Consider the following 25033-nt stretch of genomic DNA (forward strand, 5'->3'; position numbering starts at 1 on the left):
TCTGAATATATATGATTGGAAAGATGGCTCCCTTTTATCCTAATCTCTGCTGAATCAAAAACAGTGTAGCTATATAATATTTCAGAAATGAACAGTATTACGTGAAAACTGTAAGGTTGCATAGTTGAACTGGGTATTCCAGGCAAAGTAAGGTGTATACTGTGATGGGTGCTTTTTGTTTTCAGGCTTTTGTTAAAGGCTATTAAGAACAAAAACTTTCCTGGCTTACTTTGATGTTTCTAGGCCTTAAAAAAATAGAGTGATTAGAATTGATCAGTTCTCAATTTATTTTAGTTTGTTTATTTTTGAAGATTATTTTTAAAAATGAAAAATTATAAATTGCCTTGATTAATCTCTAGGGATTATGGGCTCTTCTGTACAAGCTCTTGCCAGTTTTGAAACAACACTGAAACATCATTAGTATTCAGAAAACACTATTTTATACCCTCTATCCTAATTAAATTACTTGTACAACTTGAAATCCTGTTTATTTTTTATCATAGAAAATAATCTATCTTGATTTACAGTGATTACCTACTAATTTTGATTCCTGTTCTCATGAAAATTAATGCTCTCCAGAAGAAAATTATGTCATTTCAATAGAGCAGGGAACACAAAGATTAACATATATAATCTTATTTTTATATATTTGCAACAACATTGTATGAGAGGTCCATTAGCTACAAAAGAGCTTTAAAAAACTGAAGGAATAAAAAAAAAAAAAACCACACACACTCCCCTAAAAAACAAAAAACAAGGAATCTAAGGATCATAATATAAAAGAAAAGACATAGGGACGCCTGGGTGGTTGAGTTTGTTAAGCCTCTGTCTTTGGCTCAGATCTTGATAAGCTGTTGCCATCAGCTCAGGTCCTGATCCCAGGGTCCTTATCAGGCTCTCTGCCTCTGCCTACCATTCTGCCTGCTTGTGCTCTCTCTCTCTCTCTCTCTCTTTCTCTCTCTCACAAATTAATAAATAAAATCTAGGAAAAAAAAAAAAGAAAGTACATAAACCATTCCATTGTTTAGGTGCTTTTTTACTTCCATGCTTCTATTGGCCATATGTGAAAAATGATTTTTTCTAGCAACCTATATACTTTAACCCCTTGAGCATTTGTAGGTTTTAGTAGCAACTGTCTATTTTGCTTCTTATTGCCATGGTTATCCAAGGTAAGTACTTAGCTAATATTAAAATACAATGTATTTTTGCTTTAGGTCTTTGAGGAAATCAGTTTATTTTGCAGACTTTACTTTTTGTTTACACTTGGCCTAATAAATAGGTAAATATAAAACTGGGCTCACTATAGGTATTCAAGGAATAACTGTTAGTTGATTAGTGTCATCTTTCCTACAAAGAAAATAATGCCAATATTAAGTAACCTCCCCAAATTGCCAATTATTCCCTTATAAAATTCTCAGGAATATTTTACTCCTGGTCTGGCTATTTAAAGCAGATTATACATCATCTAAAATATATGAGTTTTTTTGAGTTTCAGCCAGGTTGGTGTTTAGTATAAATTGTTTCTGTTTGAAATGTACCTTCTGGCAATACTTATGTTCCAGTTTTAAGCTTATATTTAATTTGAAAAAAATTTATTCTGCCACAATAAATTCTAAGGAAGATGTCCTAAAGTGCTGTGAAGGCATGATAGAATCCTTTGTCTGCTAAATGTTGCCATCGTAGGCTATACACAGTTGGAGATGGGTCTGGTGGTTGCATTTCTGTAACCTCAAACACTCTGGACCAAGGACTCCCAAATGCTGATGCATAGGGAGATGCAAATACCGAACCACAAAAACCGGTCTGGGACAGGCACAGGGTTCTGTGTTGGTCAGGACTTAGAGTTTGGTGGGGGTGGAGGGTGGTTTGTTATTCTGTTTTTTGTTTTGTTTTTAGTTTTTAGTTTTAGTTTCCTGGATGATTCCAAGAGAGAGGCACCTGTAAATACAGAGATCTTCAGTTGAGCACATGTTCTCTTTGGGGGCATATCTCAAAAAAGAACAGCTCCATGAGTTTGAAAGGCCCTCCTTGGGTGCCTGGGTGACTTAGTGGGTTAAAGCCTCTGCCTTCGGCTCAGGTCGTGATCCCTGGATCCTGGGATCGAGCCCCACATCGGTCCTGGGATTGAGCCCTGCATCTCTCTCTCTGCCTGCCTCTCTGCCTACCTGGGATCTCTGTCTGTCAAATAAATAAAATCTTTAAAAAAACAAAAAGAAAGAAAGAAACAGTAGAGTGGTGATAACTACCAGAAGCTGGAGGGTAGAGGAAATTGGGGTTGTTCAAGAGATACACACTTCCAGTTATAAGATGTATAAGTTCTAAGGATCTAATGTATAGCATTTTGATTATACTTAATAATATGGTATTGTATATTTAAAAGCCGCTAAAAGAGTAAATCTTGACTGTTCTCACCACAAAAAAAGAAATGGTAATTATGGGATGGGGTAGAGGTATTAACTAATGCTATGGTGGCATCGTTTTGCAAATAGGTATCAGATCAACATGTTCGATACCTTTAAACTTCCACAATACTGTAGGTCAAAATTATATCTCAGTAGAGCTGGAAAGTAAAATAAAAATTGAGTGACTATGAGGAATATATAGTAAGATATTCAATGCTAGTAAGTTGCTAACACTTTGATTTTCCTCACTACCAAAAGATTTACAATTTTGAAGTGTTTAGTAATTAATAAGGTAGGTGCATTTTGTTTATATAAGATGGGAACTTGGAAACTAGTGTGGTCTCTGTATTAATATTGGCTTTGACTTTCAATTGGCATGTGAAATACTGGTTTTTTGCTTTATAAAAAGTGTTTAAAGAAGAAGATATTCTTGGTGTACAAAGGTACAATCTGAAATAATGAGGAGAAATTTAGTCTATATCTTTACCAGAACACTATTTAAATTGTACAAGTGAAGCATTTATAGCCTATTTTAGACAATAAATTTAGTTGACATATTAGTTTCAGTTGGACAACATAGTTATTCAACATTTATATACATTATGAAATGATTACCACCACAAATCTAGTTACCTTCTGTCACCAAACATAGTTATGACAATATTATTGACTGTATTCCCTATGCTGTACTTTACATCCCTGTGACTTATTGTTTAACTGGTAGTCTGCACCTTTTATTTTCAGTAGTTTTAATCCTAGGAACTTGGAAGAGTAAGTCTTTGCAGTGAAATATTATCTCTTTTTGAGACCTGTGAGGAAGAAATGATTTATTAGTATCTGAAAATTAAAATAAGAAGTATTTAAAAACTGGTATTCACTTCTGTTCTTATTTCTCCTCCCCTCTCCCCAAAACAGATTGCCAAACTGAGGCAGCAACTACAACGTAGTAAACAGAGTAGTCGGCACAGTAAGGAGAAAGATCGTCAGTCACCTCTTCATGGCAACCATATAACAATCAATCACACTCAGGTAGGCTAATTTCTTGTCCACATGTGAATAATTCCTTTTAAAGGGTTCATTTTAAAGGGGGTAATCCATTATTTTAGGATTAAAAATTAATAATATAAATCCCTAGCTCTACTAAATTATTACTAGTAGTTAAACTGTTGCAAGAAGTTTTTTTGCCCCTCCATATATATAATTTTCTTTTAATAATAGACATAACAAAGTGTAGTCGACTCAAGGATGACTGAAACTAAAATCCTAGCTTGTTCACTTATTAAGGAACTATAGGCATTATCTTATTTAATCTTCCTGATAGTACTTTAAGCTATCTATATCTCTTTATATATATTTACCCCTGTTTACGTAGGAAGATATTGAGGATCAGAGTTCTGTTGAGGGTCTCCCCCAACCCCATCCTCCCAGGAACATGTACTTCCAATGGAATAAGTTTGGGAAATGCTGTTCTAGACCAGATTCACTCAAAATATTGATATAAATTTTAGTAAATCAAATACAGTAGTATAGAAAAAGAAACCCAAGTAGTGAATCAAAGCAGATCTAATCAGGGTGTTTCAGAAACACAAGGGTGATTCAGCATTAAGAAAGGTGTTAGTTTGGTTAATTGCATCAGAAGGTCAAAGTAGATGCTGAACAACACTTGATAAAAACTCAGTATTCCTATGTGACAAAATCTTAGTAACTAAAAATAGGACACTTCCTATGTGACTAACTGCAAGTGTAGTGAGATCCTAACAATAAAATATTGGAAGCATTTCTGTTAAAATAAAAATCAAGTCATAGATGCCCATAATTATTGATATTACTTGCTAGTGGTTTAGAAGCTTTGAGCAGAGCAGTAAGAAAAAGAAATAGTTTTCGTTATCCGTATATGATATGATTATATTTAGAAAATCAAAGTGAATGAACTAAACCATTAAAACCAACAGGAGAGCTAATACCAAGTGTTGGTGAGGATGTGGGCCAACTAAAATAGACATTTGTTGCTAATGGGAACATGAAATGGTACCACCACTTTGGAAAACAGTTTGGCATTTTTCTTAAAATGTTAAATACTCATCTACTGATCATAGAGCCCCCAAATTCTACTCTTTGTTATCTAGCCGCAAGAAATAAAAACATATGTCCATACTAAGACTTTTACATCAGTATTCATGAAGGTATTATTTATAAGAGTCAAAAAATGTAAATAAGTATTAACTGGTGAATGGGTAAAACATTTCATAACATTCATGCAGTACCACTCAACAGTAGAAAAGAAGGAACTACTGATACAACAAGAACATGGTTGAATCTCAAACACCATGCTGAAAGAAGTCAGAAGAAGAAGACAACACACTGTATGATTCGTTATGTTAAATTCTGGAAAAGGCAATATTGTAGAGACAGTAAGATTTCTTTTCTTAATCTGGTAGAAATAATATATTATTTTTACTCTGTTTATTTCAAGTGCCTTTTCTATAAGAGCCCAATGCATTATAGAAGAGCTATTGACTTGCTGACTTAACAAAAAAGACTGAGGCAACTGTTCTTCATTTACATTGAATTTTTGACATTGTGGTTATGTGCAAAAATAATTATCTGCCAGACATACTGAAATATTCGTAGTAGGTGAGGTATCAAGTCTAGAATGTGCCTCAAAATAATCAAGAACGGGGCACCTGGGTGGTCGGTGTATTTAAAGCCTGTGCCTTCGGCTCAGGTTATGATCCCAGGATCCTGGGATCGAGCCCTGCATTGGGCTCTCTGCTCAGCAGGGAACCTGCTTCCTCCTCTCTCTCTGCCTACTTGTGATCTCTGTCTATCAAATAAAGAAATAAAATCTTAAAAATAAAATAATCAAGAACAGAAGAAAAATGGATATTTAGATGAAGCAAGATTGGCAGATATTGGTAATTTTTGAAGCTGGATGATGTGCACCTGAGGGGTCATTATGGTATGGCATTTAATTATGCTTATGATTATAATTTTTCATAACAGAAAGAAAAAACTGAAAACTTAGTGAGATGATTAGATAAAATATAAACATAAAAATCAGTACTTTTCTCTTATGTGAATGAAGGTAAACCATGTACTCTCTACATAGAATACTTCCGACACCAAATGTGTTTTCCCATACCATTTGCCAACTCTCCAGATACTAACTGAGCGTCTTATAATTCAATTATATCACTAAATACTTGGAGTTGGCAGAGACCCCACAGTTTAAGGGCTCAGCCCTATAAGACTGCTCACCCTGCCTTAAGATGCCAGTGACAAGTCCCAGATTGTCATCTGTACTTCTGACCATCTGGCTATAAGGAAGGAATTCCCAACAACCACTTCAGGTTCAGTCATTTGCTAGAATGGCTCACAGAACTCAGGGAATCACTTATGTGTACTGCTTTATTGTAAGGGATATAATAAAGAATGCAGACAAACAGTTCGATAAAGAGGGTACATAGGGCAAGGTCTGAAGAGGTCCCAAGTTCAGGGGCTTCTCCCTCTATGGAGTTGGGGTGTGCCACCCTTTTGGCATGTGGATACGTGTTCACCCACCTGGAAGTTCTCTGAACCCATAGAGACTTTTGTGAAGGTTTCATCAAGTCACATGATCCATTATTAACTCCATTTCCAGCCCCTCCGCCCTCTTTAGGGGATGATGTGTGGGCCTGGAAGTTCCAAGCTTAAAATCAAGCTTGATCTTTCTGTTGACTGGCTCCCATCCTGAAGCTACCCAGGAGCCTGTCAAGAGTCACCTCTTGAGAAGAGAAGACTCTTCCTTCTATCGCCCAGGAAATCCCAAGGCATTTAGGAGCTCTGTGTCCTGTCCCAGGGTCAGAAACCAAATATCGGAATCAAAGTTGCCCCTAGCATACTTATCACTTAGGAAATTACAAGAATTTTAGGAAATGTTTGTCAAGAACCAGGACAGACACCAAATATATGTTACTTGTTATGTTACAATTCTCAATAACATGTTAGTTTATGTAAGAAAAATATACAATGCCTAGAATTTGACATAAAAGAAATATGCAAATCATAAGACTTTATTGAGTATATGGGGTGCCTAGGTGGCTCAGTCATTAAGTGTCTGCCTTCGGCTCAGGTCATGATCCCAGGGTCCTGGGATTGAGCCCAGCATCCGGCTCCCTGCTTGGCGGGAAGCCTGCTTCTCCCTCTCCTACTTCCCCTGCTTGTGTTCCCTCTCTTGCTGAGTTTCTCTGTCAAATAAATAAACAAATAAAATCTTAAAAAAAAAAAAAAAAGACTTGAGTATAGGAAATAGAAAACCAAGACCTAAATGAGAAATCTCAACACATTTATGCACGGGAAGAGAAGACTCAATATTTTTCAAATAGCAGTTTACCTGAAACTAATGTGCAGGTTGAGTTCCAAAGGAAATTCAAAAGGATTTGTTTTGTTACTTGAAAAGTTGTTCTGAAAGGTCATATGGAAAACTGATGCCAATTAATAGAAAAGGAAATTTGGAAAGGCTTTTCTTATAAGATACCAACATGTACTATAGAATAGCAATTAAAGTGAAGCTCTGTATAGCGATTATCTGTTAAGGAAACGAAATCAGAACCAAATCAAATATAGAAATCCATAAGGAAATCAAATATAGAATCATAAATGTTGGCAGTTTGAATATTGGGTGGCAAAAAACACACTACCTCACACCATACACAAAAATAAATCATGATAGGTTAAATATTAAATATGAAAAATCATAAAAGTACTGAAAGATATCTGGTACGAAAGTTAGCACACATGTATAACAAAGAGTTACAACTTCAGTATGAAAACCTCTCGTGTGTCAGTAACAAAGGGCATTAGCAGGCAGTGGTTCACAGATGGCAGAAGCACAGCGCTGAGCATAGGAAATATTCATGTGTTAATCAGTGATTAGCAGTCCACCTCATTATGAATCATACATATCAACTTTAATCATTCAGAGTAAGAGACCAGATATTATTTTTATTTTTACCTTGTTCATCTTTGTTTTTCATACTTCCTTTCTGTGGTAGAAGCTCCTTGAGCATCGAAAGGCTTGTCTTGCTCTTAACTCTGGAGAACAAACAGATGGTTGTATGTGGGGGGATGGCTGAAACAGGTGATAGGGATGAGGAGTACACTTCCCATGATGAGCATTTTGGTACCTCCTGTGACAGCTGGGAGAGGTGGTTAATTCTTGAGAACTCCTCCAAAAGACTTTTGAAAACAACCTTACAGTTGGTAAGTGAATGTTACTGAACTGAACATGATATGCTATTGCCACACTGTTTAATAATCCATAAAGTTTTCTTAAATGGTTGACAAAATGGAAATGAAAAATACTAGAAGGTAATTGTAATAGTGAAGGAAACGAATCTTTTAAACACACACACAGAGCTGTCCAGTAAAGCCACATGATACACATAACTGACATGATTTCATCTATGCTTTTTTGGTAAAAATAGCAAAGGGAAAAAGAAAACAATGCAGAAGAGTCTGTCTGCTCTCCTACCGAAATAGTGTATACTTATACCATTATACCTCTACACTTCAGGGTAAAGGATTATTTTGATTGTAGCCTTTTTACCTTCCTTACTCTAGGATCTGAATTTCTGTATGTGAATCTGAATTTATAAATTGTATTTGAAATGTTGAAATAACTCTCCTTACTTGAGTTGCCATTTTCAGATTTACCATGCTTTTCAGTTCTTGATTTCTTGGGGTTTTTTGACCACAAGTAATTTTACACTACCTTATCTTATGTTTTGTAGGCCGCTGGATCAAGATCAGTCCCCATGCCGCTGTCAAATATAGCAGTGCCAAAATCTTCCGTTTCACGTGTGCCCTGCAATGTAGAAGGGATAAGTCCTGAATTAGAAAAGGTATTCATTAAAGAAAATAATGGGAAGGAGGAAGTGTCCAAGGTAAGGTTCCATGGGATGTTGGAATCCCTTTTTTTCCTTTAATATTCAGAACTGTCTCTAAAGTCCTTTTTTTGGTAACAGCTTTGTTAGCTGTAATTCACGTACCATGCAATTTACCCATGTGAAATGTACAACTCAGTGGTTTGTTGGGTTTCTTTTAGTATATTCCCAGTTGTGCAACCATCACCACAATCAATTTTATAGCATTTTCATCACCCCAGAAAGAAACTCTGTATCTTTTAGCAGTCATCCCTCATTTCCTTCCAGTACCTCCAGCTGTAGGCAGCTACTAATCTCCTTTCTTGATCTACAGCTTTGCCCTTTCTAGACATTTCACATAAATGGAATCCTGCAATACATGGCCTTTTGTAACTGACTGTTTTCATTTAGCATAATGATTTTAAGGTTCAGCCATGTTGTAAGATTTCAGTACTTCATTCCTTTTTATTGTCAAATACTCAATTGTGTGGATTTTGTTTAGCTAGTCATCAATTGGGGAACATGATCTTGTTCCCACTTTTTGGCTATCATGTATAATGCTGCTATGAAATTCATATACAAGATTTCATGCGAACATGTTTTCATTTCTCTTGGGTATATACCTAGTTGTGGAATGGGTGGTTTGGTAGCTGTTTGTTGAACCTTTTGAGAAACTGCCAGACTATTTTCCAGAGTGTCTGCACTACACCATTTACTTGAGTGAAGGTTCCAGTTTCTCCATCTTCACCCATACTTGTATTTCTGCCTTTTTTATTGTAGCCATCCTAGTGGGTGTGGGTGTGGGCATCTTCTCATGGTGTGGCTATGTGTTTCCTGAAGGCTAATAATATTAAGCATCTTTTGTGTGCTATTGGCCATTTGTATCTCTTCTTTGGAAATTAGATCATTTGCCCTATTTTAAAACTGGATTATTTGTCTTTTTATTGTTGAATTGTAGAAATTCTTTATGAGGTTTAGTCTCTTTATTAGATGTATGATTTGCTCTCCCATTCTGAGGGTTGTCTTTCACTCTTTACTTTATTGATGCTGTCCTTTGAAACAAATACTTTGTCAGTATTGACAAAGCTTGATACATTGTTTTTCTTCATTTTTTTTTCTTCCTTTTTAAACAATTTTATTTATTTATTTGAAAGAGCAAGTGTGCACAAGCAGGGGGAGGGGCCACGGGAGAGGGAGAAGCAGACTCCCCGCTGAGCAGGGAGCCCTATGTGGGCTACATCCAAGGACCTGGAGATCATGATCTGAGCCAAAGGCAGATGCTTAACTGGCTGAGCCAGCCAGGACCCCTATTGTTTTTCTTTTGTTGTTTGTATATTTGATGTCATATTTAAGAAACCATTGCCTAATCTAGGGTCACAACGATACTTGTGTTTTCTTCTAAGAGTTTTTTAGTTTAACCTTTCCTTATGGTTAGGTCATTGAGCCATTTTGGATTTTACAAAAATGCTTTATAAATTACCTCTGTCCCAGAAAAGAAATCTGGACTCTACTGTGTGTGAACCTGTATTTTGACCACATCTTAAATGTGTACTCAACAAAAGAAAACATCAAATAGCCTTTGACTTAACTACCCCTGTGATTTTTTTTTGGGGGGGGGGGGACCAAAATAATTATTTAATTTATGTCAAATGTGTGTCTTTTCTTTAAGTAATGTGCAGGTTTTAAAACTGATTTAATTTCAAAATCTAAACAGTTCAATTTTATATTTAGAAAATTAAAAAGTAAGACTTCCTTTCAACTCTCTGTATTGCCTAGCATTGTGAGGAGTATCTTGTATATCTTTCCTGATATGTGTGTGTATTCTAATATCTAGTGAATCATTGTCTGAACGTACCATAACTTAGAAGTCCCCTGTTGATGGGCATTTGGATTGTTTTCAGTTTTTGTCATCACAAGCAGTAATACATGTAGAAAACATATACTCTTAAAGACAATTTTCCGGCAGTGAAATTGCTGGGTCAGAGCATTTGTATGTTTTAAATTTTGAAGAATATTGCTAAAATTATCCTCCCAAAAAGTTGTTCATATGTTTATGGCTGCAGCAGTTGGGAGAGTCCACTGTGACAGAAACTCTGATGCCTTGTAATCAGCATGATGTCAGAAGCACTAAACTGTAGGTCCTTTATTTGTAAGGATGTTGGAATAATGAGCTCTAAGGTCTTTTGGGTCTAAAATATATGTTTCTGTGATTATAGTTTCATTTCCGTTTTTTATTTTTGCCACTCAGAATAGTGTATTAGAAGAACCAAGTGGAATTATGAGTAGTTCTACATAGGTGGATATACCAAAATAGTAGAATTGTTTTAAATTATATTAACATCCTTTATGGAATAGTAATAGAATCAATCTCCTTTTTGGAAACTTTGGGTAATCTGTAGAGGAAATGGAAAACATGGTTCTGTTCTGATGTCTAAAAAATTAAAGAATGAACAGAAAAATCTATACCTGCGGGAATGCAATTTTACTTTTCTTACTAGCATATCAGAGTAACTTCTTGCAGTTTAATCACTTCATTCAGCGCATGTTTTTTGGATGTCTGCCATGTGCCAGACACCGTGGTAGGTGTTGGGGACAGTGTTGGAAAAAGCCCCTCCCCTGGAGGGGGATCTATAGATGTGCTAATCTATAGATGCATACAGAGAGTTACGGAATTGGTAAAACGGCTTATCCTTAGTAGTTGGAAGTAAATTTTTGGTTCGGTGGAGACAATGTGCAGAAAACAGGACATAAAACTGGTGTCTTTTAATCTCTGAAAAATCATCTGTGGTGATATGGTTGTGGAAGGTGAAAACCAAGGCCCTGCTGTGTTCCTCTGTAGACATCACACATGTGACGGTTGTTTCTCTTCCAGCCCTTGGAGATCCCGGACGGTCGAAGAGCCCCACTCCCTGCTCACTACCGGAGCAGCAGCACTCGCAGCATCGACACTCAGACCCCCTCTGTGCAGGAGCGCAGCAGTAGCTGTAGCAGCCATTCACCCTGTGTCTCCCCCTTTTGTCCCCCCGAGTCCCAGGATGGGAGCCCTTGCTCAACAGAAGATTTACTCTATGATCGTGATAAAGGTGAGAAGGAAATCATCCACTTAGATAGAGGGTTCCTTGTAAGGCCTTGCTCATTATACTTTCTTTGTCTTAGACCATTACATCCCTTTATTTTCTTTTGTGGAATGGTGGGATTGTGAAGGAGTGGTCAATCTAGGTTCGTTCATTGGTTTCCCGTACCCCCTCTTTGTGGCTTTCACAAACATCTTCCATAAATGTGTCAGAGAAGCACAGCGCATGGTTCTAACAGCTGATGAAAGCTCTCAAATGGAGTGCATACAGCTTTACATCCTAGAACACACAAGGTTTTCCTTGGTATTGTCCGAGCTAATGATGATTATGGTTGAGTTTATACTGTGCATGCCTAAAGGTCGATTTTATAATCAGAGTGACTGAGGAGGAAGTAATTTCTAGATATTCTGTTGGAAGGATGATATATTTTTAACCAAGTAGGTAAAGTTTGATAAGCACCTACCAGATGTCAGAGGTTGTTATGGTATGTAAAAGAATTATTAACTAAAACCGATAAGAGGGTGGCACCTCTGGGATTTTTGTTACTTTTTGGCCTCACCTGTCTCCCCTGACTCTCCTGTCCCTGTGTCAGGCACTTGGCCACCTCTTACTCTCTTTCTGTTTCTGGCCCCCTTGGACCCAGACCCAGATGGCAGCAAAGATTGCCCAGCTTCCCCCTCCCTAGTTACTTCCAAGAAAACACTGAACTTATCACACATTTACTGCTTCTCACCACAGAGAAATCCACCATAGGCCAGACTTTTAAAACTTAAAAAGGTAAAAGTTATAGAAACTTATAGATTTTTGTGGTCCTTGTCCTGATTTGACCGTCATTCCCCTTCATTTTTTTTTTTTAATTTGGAGGTATTATTACATTTAAATTGCCAGATTTTAAGTGCTCAGCCCAGTGAATTTTTACATATGTATGCACTCATGAAACTACTACCTAGATGAAGATACAGAACATTTTTAGCATCCCAGAAGGTTCCCTCGGGCCCTCTTCCCCTCTCCATCTGGAAGTAACCACTGTTCTGATTTCCATCGCCATAATTTAATTTTTTCATGTACTGTATTTTACAGAAATGGAATGGTGCATGTGTATTCTTGTGTCTGGCTTCTTTCACTCATCATTATGCCTAACTCTCTGCTGAGATGTTAAATAGCAGTTACTTTGGACTTTGTCTTCTGCTTTTCTTTCTGTGGTTGGATCTCCGGAGCCCTCTGCTTGTTTTTCACCCTTTCATGATTGACAAGCCTTGTGCACTTCCTTCCTCCATTAGGGAGGTACTGAAGGCATACCATAGGCATCTCTTTGCTTCAAGTGAGAGGTCTTGATATTTCATAGAATGTCAGGCGAGGGAACTTTGATTTCACTGAGGCATCATCCTACTGGCAAAAACACCTTCAGTCATTTCCTCGTAACATATACTCTGGATGTTTCACAGTTAAACAAAAAAACACTTCGCTTCTAATAGGATTATGAAGGTAATCGGAAATATTTAGAGAATAGTAATTTGTTTTAGGCTACACGAGTGGTAGGTGGCAAGAGGGATCTGTCTTGATTCCAAAACCTGTATTCTGTGTTTGTTATATCAGTAGAAAGGATAAGTGCAGTCCAGGTTGACTACTCTTGCTATTTTTCAGTCCATGTAGTTGGGGAAAGTAAAAATAGCGGTAATAACAAGGCTAGGCAATTAATTTCTGGAGTTTTGTTTTCTTCTTTCTAAGTTTAATATTGTGCATAATTGAGAGACACTGAACCAAAAAGAAAGTGTATTGGGAAGATGATGAGTGAGTTCTACTCTGGTTAACTGTTTAAGAGATTGCCTTCAGGACATCTATGTGCTAATATTCAGTGAGGCAGATAAATACATGGTTTCAGAAAAGGTACTCACTTAGATCCAAGTTTAAAACAGTATATGTTTTTACATAGGACATATGCAAGTTTAAGGAGTACAGTAATGATTTGATACATGTATATATATTTGCAAAATGTTTACCACAATAAAGTTAGTTACCATATCCTTCACCTCACGTAATTACCATTTTGTTGTTGTTGCTATGGTGAGAACATTAAAGTTTTACTCTCGTAGCAGCTTTGAAGTATGCAATACAGTGTTATTAACTATAGTTACCATGCTGTACCTTAGATTCCCAGACCTTATTCATCTTATAACTGAAAGTTTGTACTCTTTGACTGTCATCTTCCTATATTCTTGGTTCCCGGCAACCACTGTTCTACTCTCTATTTCTTTAAGTTTGATGTTTTTAAGATTCCACGTATAAATAAGATCATACAGTGTTTTTCTCTGACTTATTTCATTTACCATAATGCCCTGAAGGTCCTATTCCTCTTTTTTTTTTTTTTAATGTAAAGTGAGAACATTGGTCCAGATCATCTCTAAGATGATCTGGATCATCTTAGATCTGGATAATCAGTTTTTTCCTAATCAAAAAAATAATTCTTAATGAAGTGGGAGGGTGATAATACCTATCTCAGTATCATTATTAGGCTTAATGAGATATTGTAGCAAAGTGCTTATTAGCACAACCATTGGTCCATAGTAAACAATAAATTGTGTTGGGTATGACTAATTGTGACTTTTTAAAAATCTGCGTAAAAGTTATGGAGCGCTCAATCATTTTAGACATTTTTCTCTATACTACAAGATTATTTCAGCTTGGGAATTAAGACACTAGTTTTTTAACATACTGACCATATTTAGCTTTGAGTATTACTTTGTGATTGAGATTAAGATGATGTTACTGTTCCCTGGAAAATAGGTGACCATGTATTATAATGTGCACTTTCTAGTTCTTAAATAAACCAAGTCCCCTCTTTGTGAAGAAAAAATTAAAATAACATCTGTAGGAACTGTGGCTCAGTTGGTTAAGCAGCTGCCTTCGGCTCAGGTCATGATCCCAGCATCCTGGGATCGAGTCCCACATCGGGCTCCTTGCTCGGCAGGGAGCCTACTTCTCCCTCTGCCTCTGCCTGCCTCTTTGTCTGCCTGTGCTCGCTCGCTCTCTCTCCTCTGTCTCTGGCAAATAAAAAATAAAATCTTAAAAAAAAAAAAATTAAAATAACATCTGTCTCTCTTATATATGTTTATACATACACACACGTATGGACTTTAGGATCAGGAATGGAGGTTTATGTATTCAACTGAGTTTATCCTCCCAGTTTAAGAAACATTTGTTATAATGGACTGTATGTCAGGAACTCCACTAGAGAATGGAGGAGAAATAGAAATGAATAAGATGTGAAATCTGTTTTTAAGGAATTTATGGTCTAATACAGAACAATAGTAACATAAATAAATAATACACTATTATACAAGTATGTTCAGAATACCAAAGGTACTAAAGAGTGAGTTGTTATATAGTTTCTGAAACCTACATATTTTATGTGATTTAAACTATAGAAATAGTCTCTGACTCGTTATTTCTCTATGTACAGACCGAATTTTGTGTTTTTTTTAAAGATACCCATTCTTATAATTTGCATTTTCTCGTTAAGAAAAAAGTGGAAGCTATACATTTTGAATAGGTTTGTATTATTAACAATGAAGATAGAATTGATACTGTGATTTTGTAGTCAACTTGAATATACTTGGAGTACCAACATATTCTGCAGTTCCTGTGAAGGAACTTTCTCTGTGGTAGAATAGCCGGTTCAAGCATTGTTAGGCCCTTGGATACGTGTGCTCAAGAGGGGAGGGGGTAGCCATTGTGAATACGTGCTCTCATGAGGGATGTGCTAGTGAGCGGATTAGTTTTCTAATACTCATCTGTGATATACTTAACCTTTTCATGATTTTGCTAACATTATTTCTTCTTATTCCTAACATACAATCTTTTCCATGAGCCATGTATAATTGAGACCTATAAAGTAATTTCAATTGATTAGTATATTGGTTTTTTCCTTTGGCTATTTCAGTTGCAGTGCCAGGACAAAAGCACTCTATTGAGAAAGGTCCAGCCATTAAGAGACTGTTTTCAGGTTTAGAAAATAGTCAGGTTTCTAAACCTGAAAACAGGTTTTTCCATTTTTTGCTAGGTTCTTTCAGGGACCTAAAGACTGAAGACAGCCTGGCTACATGTATAAGTTGTCAGGCTAACAGATGTAGTACCCACTACAGTTCCTACAGTGTGGTCCGTATGGAGAATTCAGGATCCAGAATAAGAGTTCTCATCTTGACATCCTCAGAATATACCCTAAGAGTTAGCATAATTTTTTTTACATTATCATGGCCGAAATGCAAGGCAGAAAAATAGTCACTTATGTAATAGAAATGGCAACATCAAAATATTCTTTTAGCAGCTCTGCCAGTGCTCCTCATGGTGGCCAGAGTGGAGCTGGGTGAGCCACAAGCTTGAGCCGTGAGCCTGCCACTTAGAGTTGATCTTTGGCACAGTTCACTTAGGCAGTTGTTCTACAGTTCTGTGGTTTTGCAAGATATTTTGGAAACACTGATCATTCTAATCATGAAGTCAACTGAACCATTCTCCTCAGGCCAGCTACGAACAATCATATTCCAAGAGTCCATAAATTGAGTACTTGGAACTTAAACTGCATTTTCCCACAAGAACAACGTATATTAGGTGGATGGAGTTTCCCAAGGCCAATGCATATAAGCCTATTTACCTCATACTGTGATTAACTCATAAATATTAATATTCCTAAACTTTGGTTGTTAGGACTGAGTATCCCTTGGTTGTAGGGGAGAAAGAAATAAAGTATTACCTTGTCTTTTCTGGGCCCCGGGGCTGCACCTAGTCAAACTTTTTTTTTTTTTTTTTTTTTTTAAAGATTTATTTATTTATTTGACAGAGAGAGAGATCACAAGTAGGCAGAGAGGCAGGCTTTTGAAAGAGACTCTTTTTGACATCATCTTACTCCTTTCTACTTACATTTTAACTCTATTTGCATTTATCTCTAGGGCTCTTATATCTCTAGGGCTTTTCTTTGATCTTTGCCCTTAACAGACTTTAACCCTCTATCTTCCAGAGAGCCTATAATCAGTTGAGATTTTGTGGTACTTTTCTCTTTGTGTTTTATATTGTGAAAATAAATATGTCGTACATACTGCTTTTAGCCACTACATCTTAAAATCACTGCTTTTGAGCCTCAGTCTGTTTTCTCTATCAAAAAAGCCTCATATAGTTCTCGGATGCCTTATTATCCTAGAAGAACCTCTTGGTGGTAAAGTCACAGAGTATAGAGATAAAACATTGCAGTATTCCGTGGGTTAATGATGACCTATTCTAGAATCCTGTCCCTAACATCATCTCCCTGTTTCTCTTTTTCAAGATAACATTTAAAATCACTTATATTCCCATATCTGACAGCACTTAAGAAGCATCCAGGAAATGCCTATTTCCCCTCTTTAGGAAAATGTTCACAGTTGCACTGAGGGCAGATGCTATGCTGGCACTCTCTGGATGACGTGTTATTATTTATAATTCAAAACTAATAAGTATGCATCTCAGTTCTAATAGGTATAAGCTGAAGTCCAGAATAGAAGCAAACTCAAATTGATTAACATGCCTGCATATATATGTCACTTAATCTCCTATTATCTATTCACCAGAATATAAGCTCCAGCAGGAGCAGGTAACCTCATTTTGCTCCTTGCTTCCTCCTCAGCAAATGGAGTAGTGCCTAGCACGGAGCATTGCCTAGTGGAGATACTTTTAGGTATTCCTTTAAGACATTTCTTTATGGTATGTCCTTTTTTTTCCCCCTAAAATTTTATTTTTATTTATTTATTTATTTATTTATTTGACAGACAGAGAGATCACAAGTAGGCAGAGAGGCAGGCAGAGAGAGAGAGGGAAGCAGGCTCCCTGCTGAGCAGAGAGCCCATTGCGGGATTTGATCCCAGGACCCTGAGATCATGACCTGTGCTGAAGGCAGAGGCTTAACCCACTGAGCCACCAGGCGCCCGGTATGTCCATTTTTAAGGGTGTATTTTTATAGTTGTGTTGAACATCAGTATCTTTTTCTTTAGGTTATTGTATGTGTTAGGCTTTTGAATATTCGGGAAGGGTGTGATAATGTCCTCCTTTCCCATTGTCACCAAAAAAAAAAAAAAAAAAAAAAAAAAACAAGACAGTAAAGAGAACTAAACAAGTAAGATTATACTAATTTAATTTAATGATGAGCTTTTGTTGGAAAAGAAGCCATGAAGTTCAAATTCCCTATTGAACTGCTGTCAAGGGATGTAACTTTGCTAAAATCCATCTCATCTTCCACTCTGATCAGGACAGGGGAGAAAATAGGGTATCAGCTAAATTAGAGGAAAAGGGGATCTATTTAATTTTTTTCTCCCTGTTATCTTTTGTGTTTCTTTAAGAACATCAACACATAGAGGCCGTTCCTTATACCTTGTCTCCTTGTGAGACTAATAGAAGGCAGGTCCAATGAAGCTGTTACCTGAGCTATAAGATTTCAATTAGAAGCATGGACCATTAGACAGAAGGAATGTGATCAATCATCTGTTCCCCTCCTCATATCTCCAGTGAGGGCTTTAAGTTGAGCTAGATCAAAACGTAGTAAGACAGAGAGCCTAATGGTAATGAGCTCCGACTCGGGTACAGCTGGGTTGAATCCCTGCTCTGCCACTTACCAAATCATGTGTCCTTGGGCAAGTTACTCAACCTCTCTGTATCTCAGTTTCTTACCTATAAATTAGGGATAATGGTGGTACCTGCCTCATAGGATTATTGCAGTGATCAGATGTGCTCGGGTGATTTTACTTTTGTCATCTCCTGTAATATTACCACAATCTTATGAGTAGAGGACAGTGTTGTTATTTTAAGAAAGGGGAATCTGAGGGTGTTGAAAATGAAGTAACTTTCCTAAATTCTTTGGAGTCCAACAGTGATCTTCTGTAGGAACCTCCTACAACTACTGGCTACCCTTGCAGGAAGAATAGCCTTATGCAGGCATTCAGCTGTGAAAGGTCCGGGTGTATGGAGAACAGTCAGAAACTGTGTGGTTAGAACACAGGGGTGAAGGGTGGGGAGCAGAAAGCAGCGAGAGGAAAGAGGTTGAATGGTCACTGTTTCATAAGGGGCCTTGTAGGCCTTCTGAAGAGAAATGACAGACCAAGCACAGATCTTTGTTAGCTAAAAGACATGACCAGCTTTATCTTTAAAGGCCACACGCAGGTGGAACTACCGAAATGGAGACAGCAGAAGGACAAGATAAGGTGCTATTTAAATAGTCTGGTCCTGTAATCTCCAAACTTATTTATCACGTGTTCTTTTAGCAATGTTGAATCTGTTCATATATTTCTAAGTTATGTATGTATTTAATTCAGTCCACAAACTAAATATGTACTAGTGAAGCAAACTTTCTTATTTCTAAAGAGAGAAAGTAAACATATATGTAAGTGTTCTAATATTCCTGCGTGTCAGCAGATTGTTTTGTGCCCTGAGTTGGGAAACCACAGGTGCAGGGCAGAGCGAGATTGGGGTCTGCAGAGGACTTGGAGGACAGGGGCTGAAGAGGAGTCAGCAGCGCCTGGTGGCTGGCTGATCGAAGGATGAGGTATGGGAGGGGAAAGGCCAGGTTCTAACAGAGTTCTAGTTTGGGAGATGCAGAAGGTGATTAACCACCATTAATTAGGCACTGAGTATCAAAGAAGGAATGGGCTTTAAGGAGAAAATAGTGATAAGTCTAAGATTCTATGTTGGTTTCTGCCCAAAGACATTATAATTCCATTTTTCTTTAGCAAGAAGGGGGTGGGCAGAGTAAATACTGAGTTTTACCTAATACAGTAAGACAACATTTAAAGCATTTTGCTTTGCCTTCTATTTTGCACATAGTTAAGTGCTCAGTAAATATTTAAGTGAGCATTTAAAATTACAATGGGGCGCCTGGGTGGCTCAGTGGGTTAAAGCCTCTGCCTTCGGCTCGGGTCATGATCCCAGGGTCCTGGGATCGAGTCCCGCATCAGGGTCTCTGCTCAGCGGGGAGCCTGCTTCCTGCTCTCTCTCTGTCTGCCTCTCTGCCTGCTTGTGATCTCTGTCTGTCAAATAAATAAATAAAATCTTAAAAAAATAAATAAATAAAATTACAGTGAAATTTTTATTATAAGTGTTTATTTTTCCCCATTAGCACACTTTCGGAGCAGTTTAATATGAACAGTGTATTTTAGCTTTTTGAAAACTGACATCCTGGAAATATTTCCATTTAAAAAGCTCAAGAGTATAAAAATTAAGATTGTATCAGAATGATTTTCCTAAGAATCTCAATTACTTTTTTTTTTTTTAAGATTTTTTATTTTTTTATTTGAGAGGAGAGAGGTCAGAGGGAGAAACAGACTCCCTGCAGAGCTGGGAGCCCGATGGGGACTCGATCCCAGGACTCCAGGATCATGAGCTGAGCCGAAGGCAGTTGCTTAACCAAATGAGCCACCCAGGTGCCCTTTTTTCTTTTTTTTTTTTTTTTTTTTTTTTTTTTTTTTTTTTTTTTTTTTTTTAAAGATTTTATTAATTTATTTGACAGAGAGAAAGATCACAAGTAGGTGGAGAGTCAGGCAGAGAGAGAGGAGGAAGCAGGCTCCCGCTGAGCAAAGAGCCCGATGCGGGGCTCGATCCCAGGACACTGAGATCATGACCTGAGCCGAAGGCAGCGGCTTAATCCACTGAGCCACCCAGGCGCCCCTTTTTTTTTTAAGATTTTTTAGAGAATCTTAATTACATCTAAAGCTATAAAATATTCTATATAATCTGAAATTTACTTTCAGTGTAACTATTGTGATTATATTTAAAAGAGGCAGGATTTTAGTCTATAAATTGGTTTGAGGACTGTGTTCAATAAACTATTTTGCTTTCATTTTTAACTGCCATGTCAGATAGGCAAATTCAGTGTGACCCGTTAGCATATCAACAACTCTAGGTCCCACTTCAAGTTAATAATTATAAGCCCTGTTCTGCATATCAGGATTGTTTGTGGAAAAAAGTTTGCACTTACTGTGATACACAAAAATAAAGGAGCAGCTGTGATTTGTGTGCTTAATTTACAAATTGTTAATTCAGTAAATACTTAAGGAACAGTAAGTGATTAAAACACCTCCCCCCATATGACAAATATTTGATTAATGGAACCAAACATTTGGAATGTAAGTTAAGCCCAGTATTCAAAACACAGTCTTACTTGAAGCAGAGTTCAAAAATGGAAGGACCTTACCTTCTTTATTGAATGCTGGTCTAAGGGAGATACTAGCTACAGCTGATGTCTTGTTTTATTAAAATCCTGTAACCTTCTCTTAAAGGTTGACTTTGAAATTTTAGAGACACCTTAGAGACTACTTGTAAAAGCCAAATTTTCTCCTTAACTTGTTTCCAATTTGGTCTTGGAGTTAACTGAACGCATTTTCAATGCAGTTGGCAATAACAACAGGTTCCAGAATTTGTTGCCAAGGAATGCTATACAGTTTTGTGTTCTCTCCTGATTACATTAGGTTGTCGAACCACACTACAGCTGATAATTTCATTTCCTGAAGCAAAAGAAGTAATTTTAATACTAGAGTAGTAATTATCTAGGTCCTATTTTTAGTCGGTCATACTTCTAATCTAACTCTATTGGCTACCTTTTCATTATGCTTCTCATCTGTCATTGAGTATAGTTTTGGTGGAACTCTACTCTCACTTACCAGACTCTTACTCCATTGTGAAGATAGAATAAGAAGGACGTTTTCCTGGTTAGATCTTTGTAGAAGAATCTAGAGTCCGCTTTAGACATTGATTTGAATTTCAGGATAATAGAGGATGACATTATGAACTGGCAGAATCTATGCTGGGCAGTCTCAACGGGGGAATCTGGTAGTCCACGTGTTCCCCTGCCTCCCTACCAGACACCAAATCTTACCTTTATACACCTGAATAGAAGTAGAATGCGTGGATCTTTTAAAAATAACGTTCTTGGGACGCCTGGGTGGCTCAGTTGGTTGGACGACTGCCTTCAGCTCAGGTCATGATCCTGGAGTCCGGGATCGAGTCCCACATCAGACTCCCAGCTCCATGGGGAGTTTGCTTCTCTCTCTGACCTTCTCCTCGTTCATGCTCTCTCTCACTGTCTCTCTCTCAAGTAAATAAATTTTTTTTAAAAAATCTTAAAAAAAAAATAACTTTCTTATTCCTCTCTTCTGCTGAGAAAAAGTAGAATAGGTGCTTAATTTCTGGATGGTTCACCATTTTAAATTAGCAAACTAGGAACAACATGTGCTTGCTTCTGTTAAAGTCATATTTATTGAGAGAGTTCACTATGTTTCAGGCATCGTCTTGATTCTTTTATACATGTTTTTCATAGCTACGTATCAGTAGTTCCATTTTGTAGATCAAAAAAGGGATCAGACTTTTCCTAGGTGTCAGGCCTGGTAGAAGTCAGGCAAGGCAGCCCGATTCCAAACCAGTGTTTTGACCTTTTCATGATTGGCTTTCAAATTTGACTCTGTTAAAAGCGTGTGGGGGTTTTACCAAAAAACCTGGAGGAGGGGAGCACATGCTGGGGAGGAACCCCAGACTAATAAAATTAGAATATCTTAGAGATGAGGTCTGGACAGTGATATTTATTGGTATTTTTGAAACCTCTCCTAATGAGTCTAATGTGAAACCAGAGTTAAGAACTGCTGCTCTGTAATTGCATAGCTTGTTTTAGTACTAATTTCGCTTCATTTGATAAAGTGATCTGATAGTAAGAGACATCTAAAGACTTCAGGCTAGAATAGAACCATAGCAAAGATTTTACATACCTACCTGCAGAATGACTTAACTGAATAATATGATTTTTTATGCTGAAATTGGGACCATATTTAATATACCAGAAATAATGAAGGCCATATATAAGGAGAAATTCAGAAAACTATAAAAGTACATGTAGTTAAAAAAAATACTGTTTCTCTGTGGAATTTCATTGTCTAAAACACCTCTAATTTTTTCAAGTTTTAACTCATCATGAGTTCAAAAATATTTGATAAGCTACTTGTATTTTAATGGTAAATATGGTACACATGTATAAGTATTATCTATTATAACAGCCAATAAAATAGTTCCATACTCCTGATTTTCAGAGTTGGGTGATTCTTTAAAGAGATAGGTAAGACTATTATAAATACAGACAGACAGAATCATATTTGTTACATTTCATTTTATTAATTGACATTGGCTATGATGTTGTAGGAATATAAAGTAACATTTAATGTGAACTAAATGTCTAGTTATTTCCTACTAAGAGATAACAGAATGTGAAAATTTATCATGCTTGTGAACAAGAAGGATTGAATTAAGATTACTGTGAGACTTTTCATCTTGAAGTTCCTGAGCAGACATGCTTACCTCACATTTATGTTCTGTTACTGAACTCTTCATTAAACTCAACACAGAGGTTTGAATGAATCCGTTAAAGACTCCAAGTCTGAAATGGATAGAATAGTTGTTCATGTGAGTTGTTTTTATTTATTTATTTATTATTTACTTTAGAGAGAGTGAGTGTGGGGGAGGGACAGGGAGAGTCTTAGGCAGACTCTGTTCTGAGCATGGAGCCCAATGCGGGGCTTGATATCACAACCCTGAGATCACAACCTGAGCTGAAACCAAGAATCGGACACTTAACTGACTGTACCACCCGGGTACCCCTATGAGTGATGTTGTTTTTAAATAATGCCACCTTGTAAACAAAAAAATAGGACCCTTGTTAGGACCCTTAAAAATGCCACAGGATTTTAGTTAGGAGTGGTAATTCCTTTAGTTTTCTAGAAGCTCAGAAAGGCATTTGTGTTCAAAGTTATACAACTAGAGACAGAGCTGAAACCACAGACAGGGTGTCTCCATTTTCTCTTCCTCTTTGCTTTCTACCAGATTGCATACTCACCTGAGGAAAAAACTCCAGATTGAGCAAATCTGTTGGTTTCAATTTTTTTTTCCAAGCTTTGTCTTTCCAGACCACCAAACATTCAAATAAATGTTAGATATATATATTCTCAACAACAAAACCCAACTTTTTAAAAAAATTTTTTTAATTTTTTAATAAACATATATTATTAGCCCCAGGGGTACAGGTCTTTGAATCACCAGGTTTACATACTTCATAGCACTCACCTTAGCACATACCTTCCCAAATGTCCATGACCCCACCACCCTCTCCCAACACCCCTCCCCCGGGACACCCTCAGTTTGTTTTGTGACCTTAAGAGTCTCTTTTGAAAACCCAACTTTTTTCATTGAGGAGGCAAAGAGATATAATAGTACTGAATATCATCTTTCTAAGATGGCAGTATATTTATTGTTTAATATTAAACAGCCCCCCCATCCCCCCAAAAAGAACAAGAATGTTTAAGTGGGTAAAATTTTAAAAATATAAGTCTCTGTGGGGTGCCTGGGTGGCTCAGTGGATTAAGCCGCTGCCTTTGGCTCAGGTCGTGATCTCAGGGTCCTGGGATCGAGTCCCGCATCGGGCTCTCTGCTCAGCAGGGAGCCTGCTTCTCCTCTGTCTCTGCCTGCTGCTCTGCCTACTTGTGATCTCTCTCTCTGTGTCAAATAAATAAATAAAATCTTTAAAAAAATATATATATATAAGCCTCTGAAATTAGAAAAAATTTAGGAAGAAACACTATTTGATTTATTGTAGATGTTAATAAGAAGACAGTTTTGCAGACTGTCCAACTCACATCTAGCTTTCAGTCCTGGAAGAGTCCCTTGAAACCATTACTGAAGTCAGGAAAGAAATCCTGCAGTCAGCTTGGTGATGTCGTACAGAAGGAGAGCCCAGGAAACTGCAGCTGTGGCCAAGATGACTTTTCTGACATGCTGATGGGGAGAGTCCTTGACCACTGACACAGTCACACTCCCGCTCAAAGCCCAAAAAAGCTTGTCATAGCTGTTGAGCCCACGACTTCAGGCCAGTTGTGCCCTTCCTGGGTTCTGCTGTCACCAACAGGAAACTCCCCAGAGGCGTCACACATCTTCTCTCCTTTGCCTTGCATTGCCTCTATGGGCCTTTTTGCTGCTTGGACGGGAAAGCGGGGTCAGGCTTTATTACAATGAGCTCAAGGCCTTGTTCTCACCACTTTTTGACTGTGGACCAGTCTTTTCCATCTGGCCTCACTCAAGTAGAGAACAGCAAACTCAGACTCTAGCCAGGTTAGTTATGTTGTGCAACCACCTACGAGAGAAAATTATATTCTTCCTGCTGCCTCGCATTTGTGTAAGTAATGTAAGATGAATGTTAAAAAATTTTAAGAAAATCCTTAAATCTGAATGGCACGTGAAAAAACCAAACTTAATTCTAAGACCCAGTTTCTTCCAAAAGTCTGTAGGAACATCTGTAACAGTAGTGACAGAGAAACTCTGGTTTTTTAGGTTTCACAGTGGTGTGGCCTTTTGTAGATAGTGATTTCCCAGAGTTACTGCCATATTTAAACCTAAGCATGCATCTCCATTCCCAAGACTAACATAGATGCTCTTTGAATCATTCACCAAATACACTAAGTGCGCCTCAAGAGTCTACTTTCTAAGCATGTATTATAGTTCATTAATGATGATAAAAACATCACTATTTTTCAGATTCTGAATATTGTGCTGTGTTCTGTAGCCTAAACTAAAGCAACTCATCAAAATTGTGACAAACATAATTATGATGCCA

General features: G+C 37.3%; 1 protein-coding gene across 1 annotated transcript in view; it reads left to right on the forward strand.

The window, feature by feature from the left end:
* GLCCI1 (glucocorticoid induced 1) overlaps window positions 1-25033 on the forward strand; it is a 102068-nt gene that overhangs the window by 71828 nt on the left and 5207 nt on the right. The window contains exons 4-6 of the mRNA XM_059172539.1: window positions 3318-3431; window positions 8174-8326; window positions 11178-11388. Of these exons, the coding sequence (XP_059028522.1) occupies window positions 3318-3431; window positions 8174-8326; window positions 11178-11388 (478 nt within the window). The remainder of the gene's footprint in view (window positions 1-3317; window positions 3432-8173; window positions 8327-11177; window positions 11389-25033) is intronic.

The sequence above is a fragment of the Mustela lutreola genome, chromosome 4, assembly GCF_030435805.1.
Source record: "Mustela lutreola isolate mMusLut2 chromosome 4, mMusLut2.pri, whole genome shotgun sequence".
In the NCBI taxonomy this organism is placed as follows: domain Eukaryota; kingdom Metazoa; phylum Chordata; class Mammalia; order Carnivora; family Mustelidae; genus Mustela; species Mustela lutreola.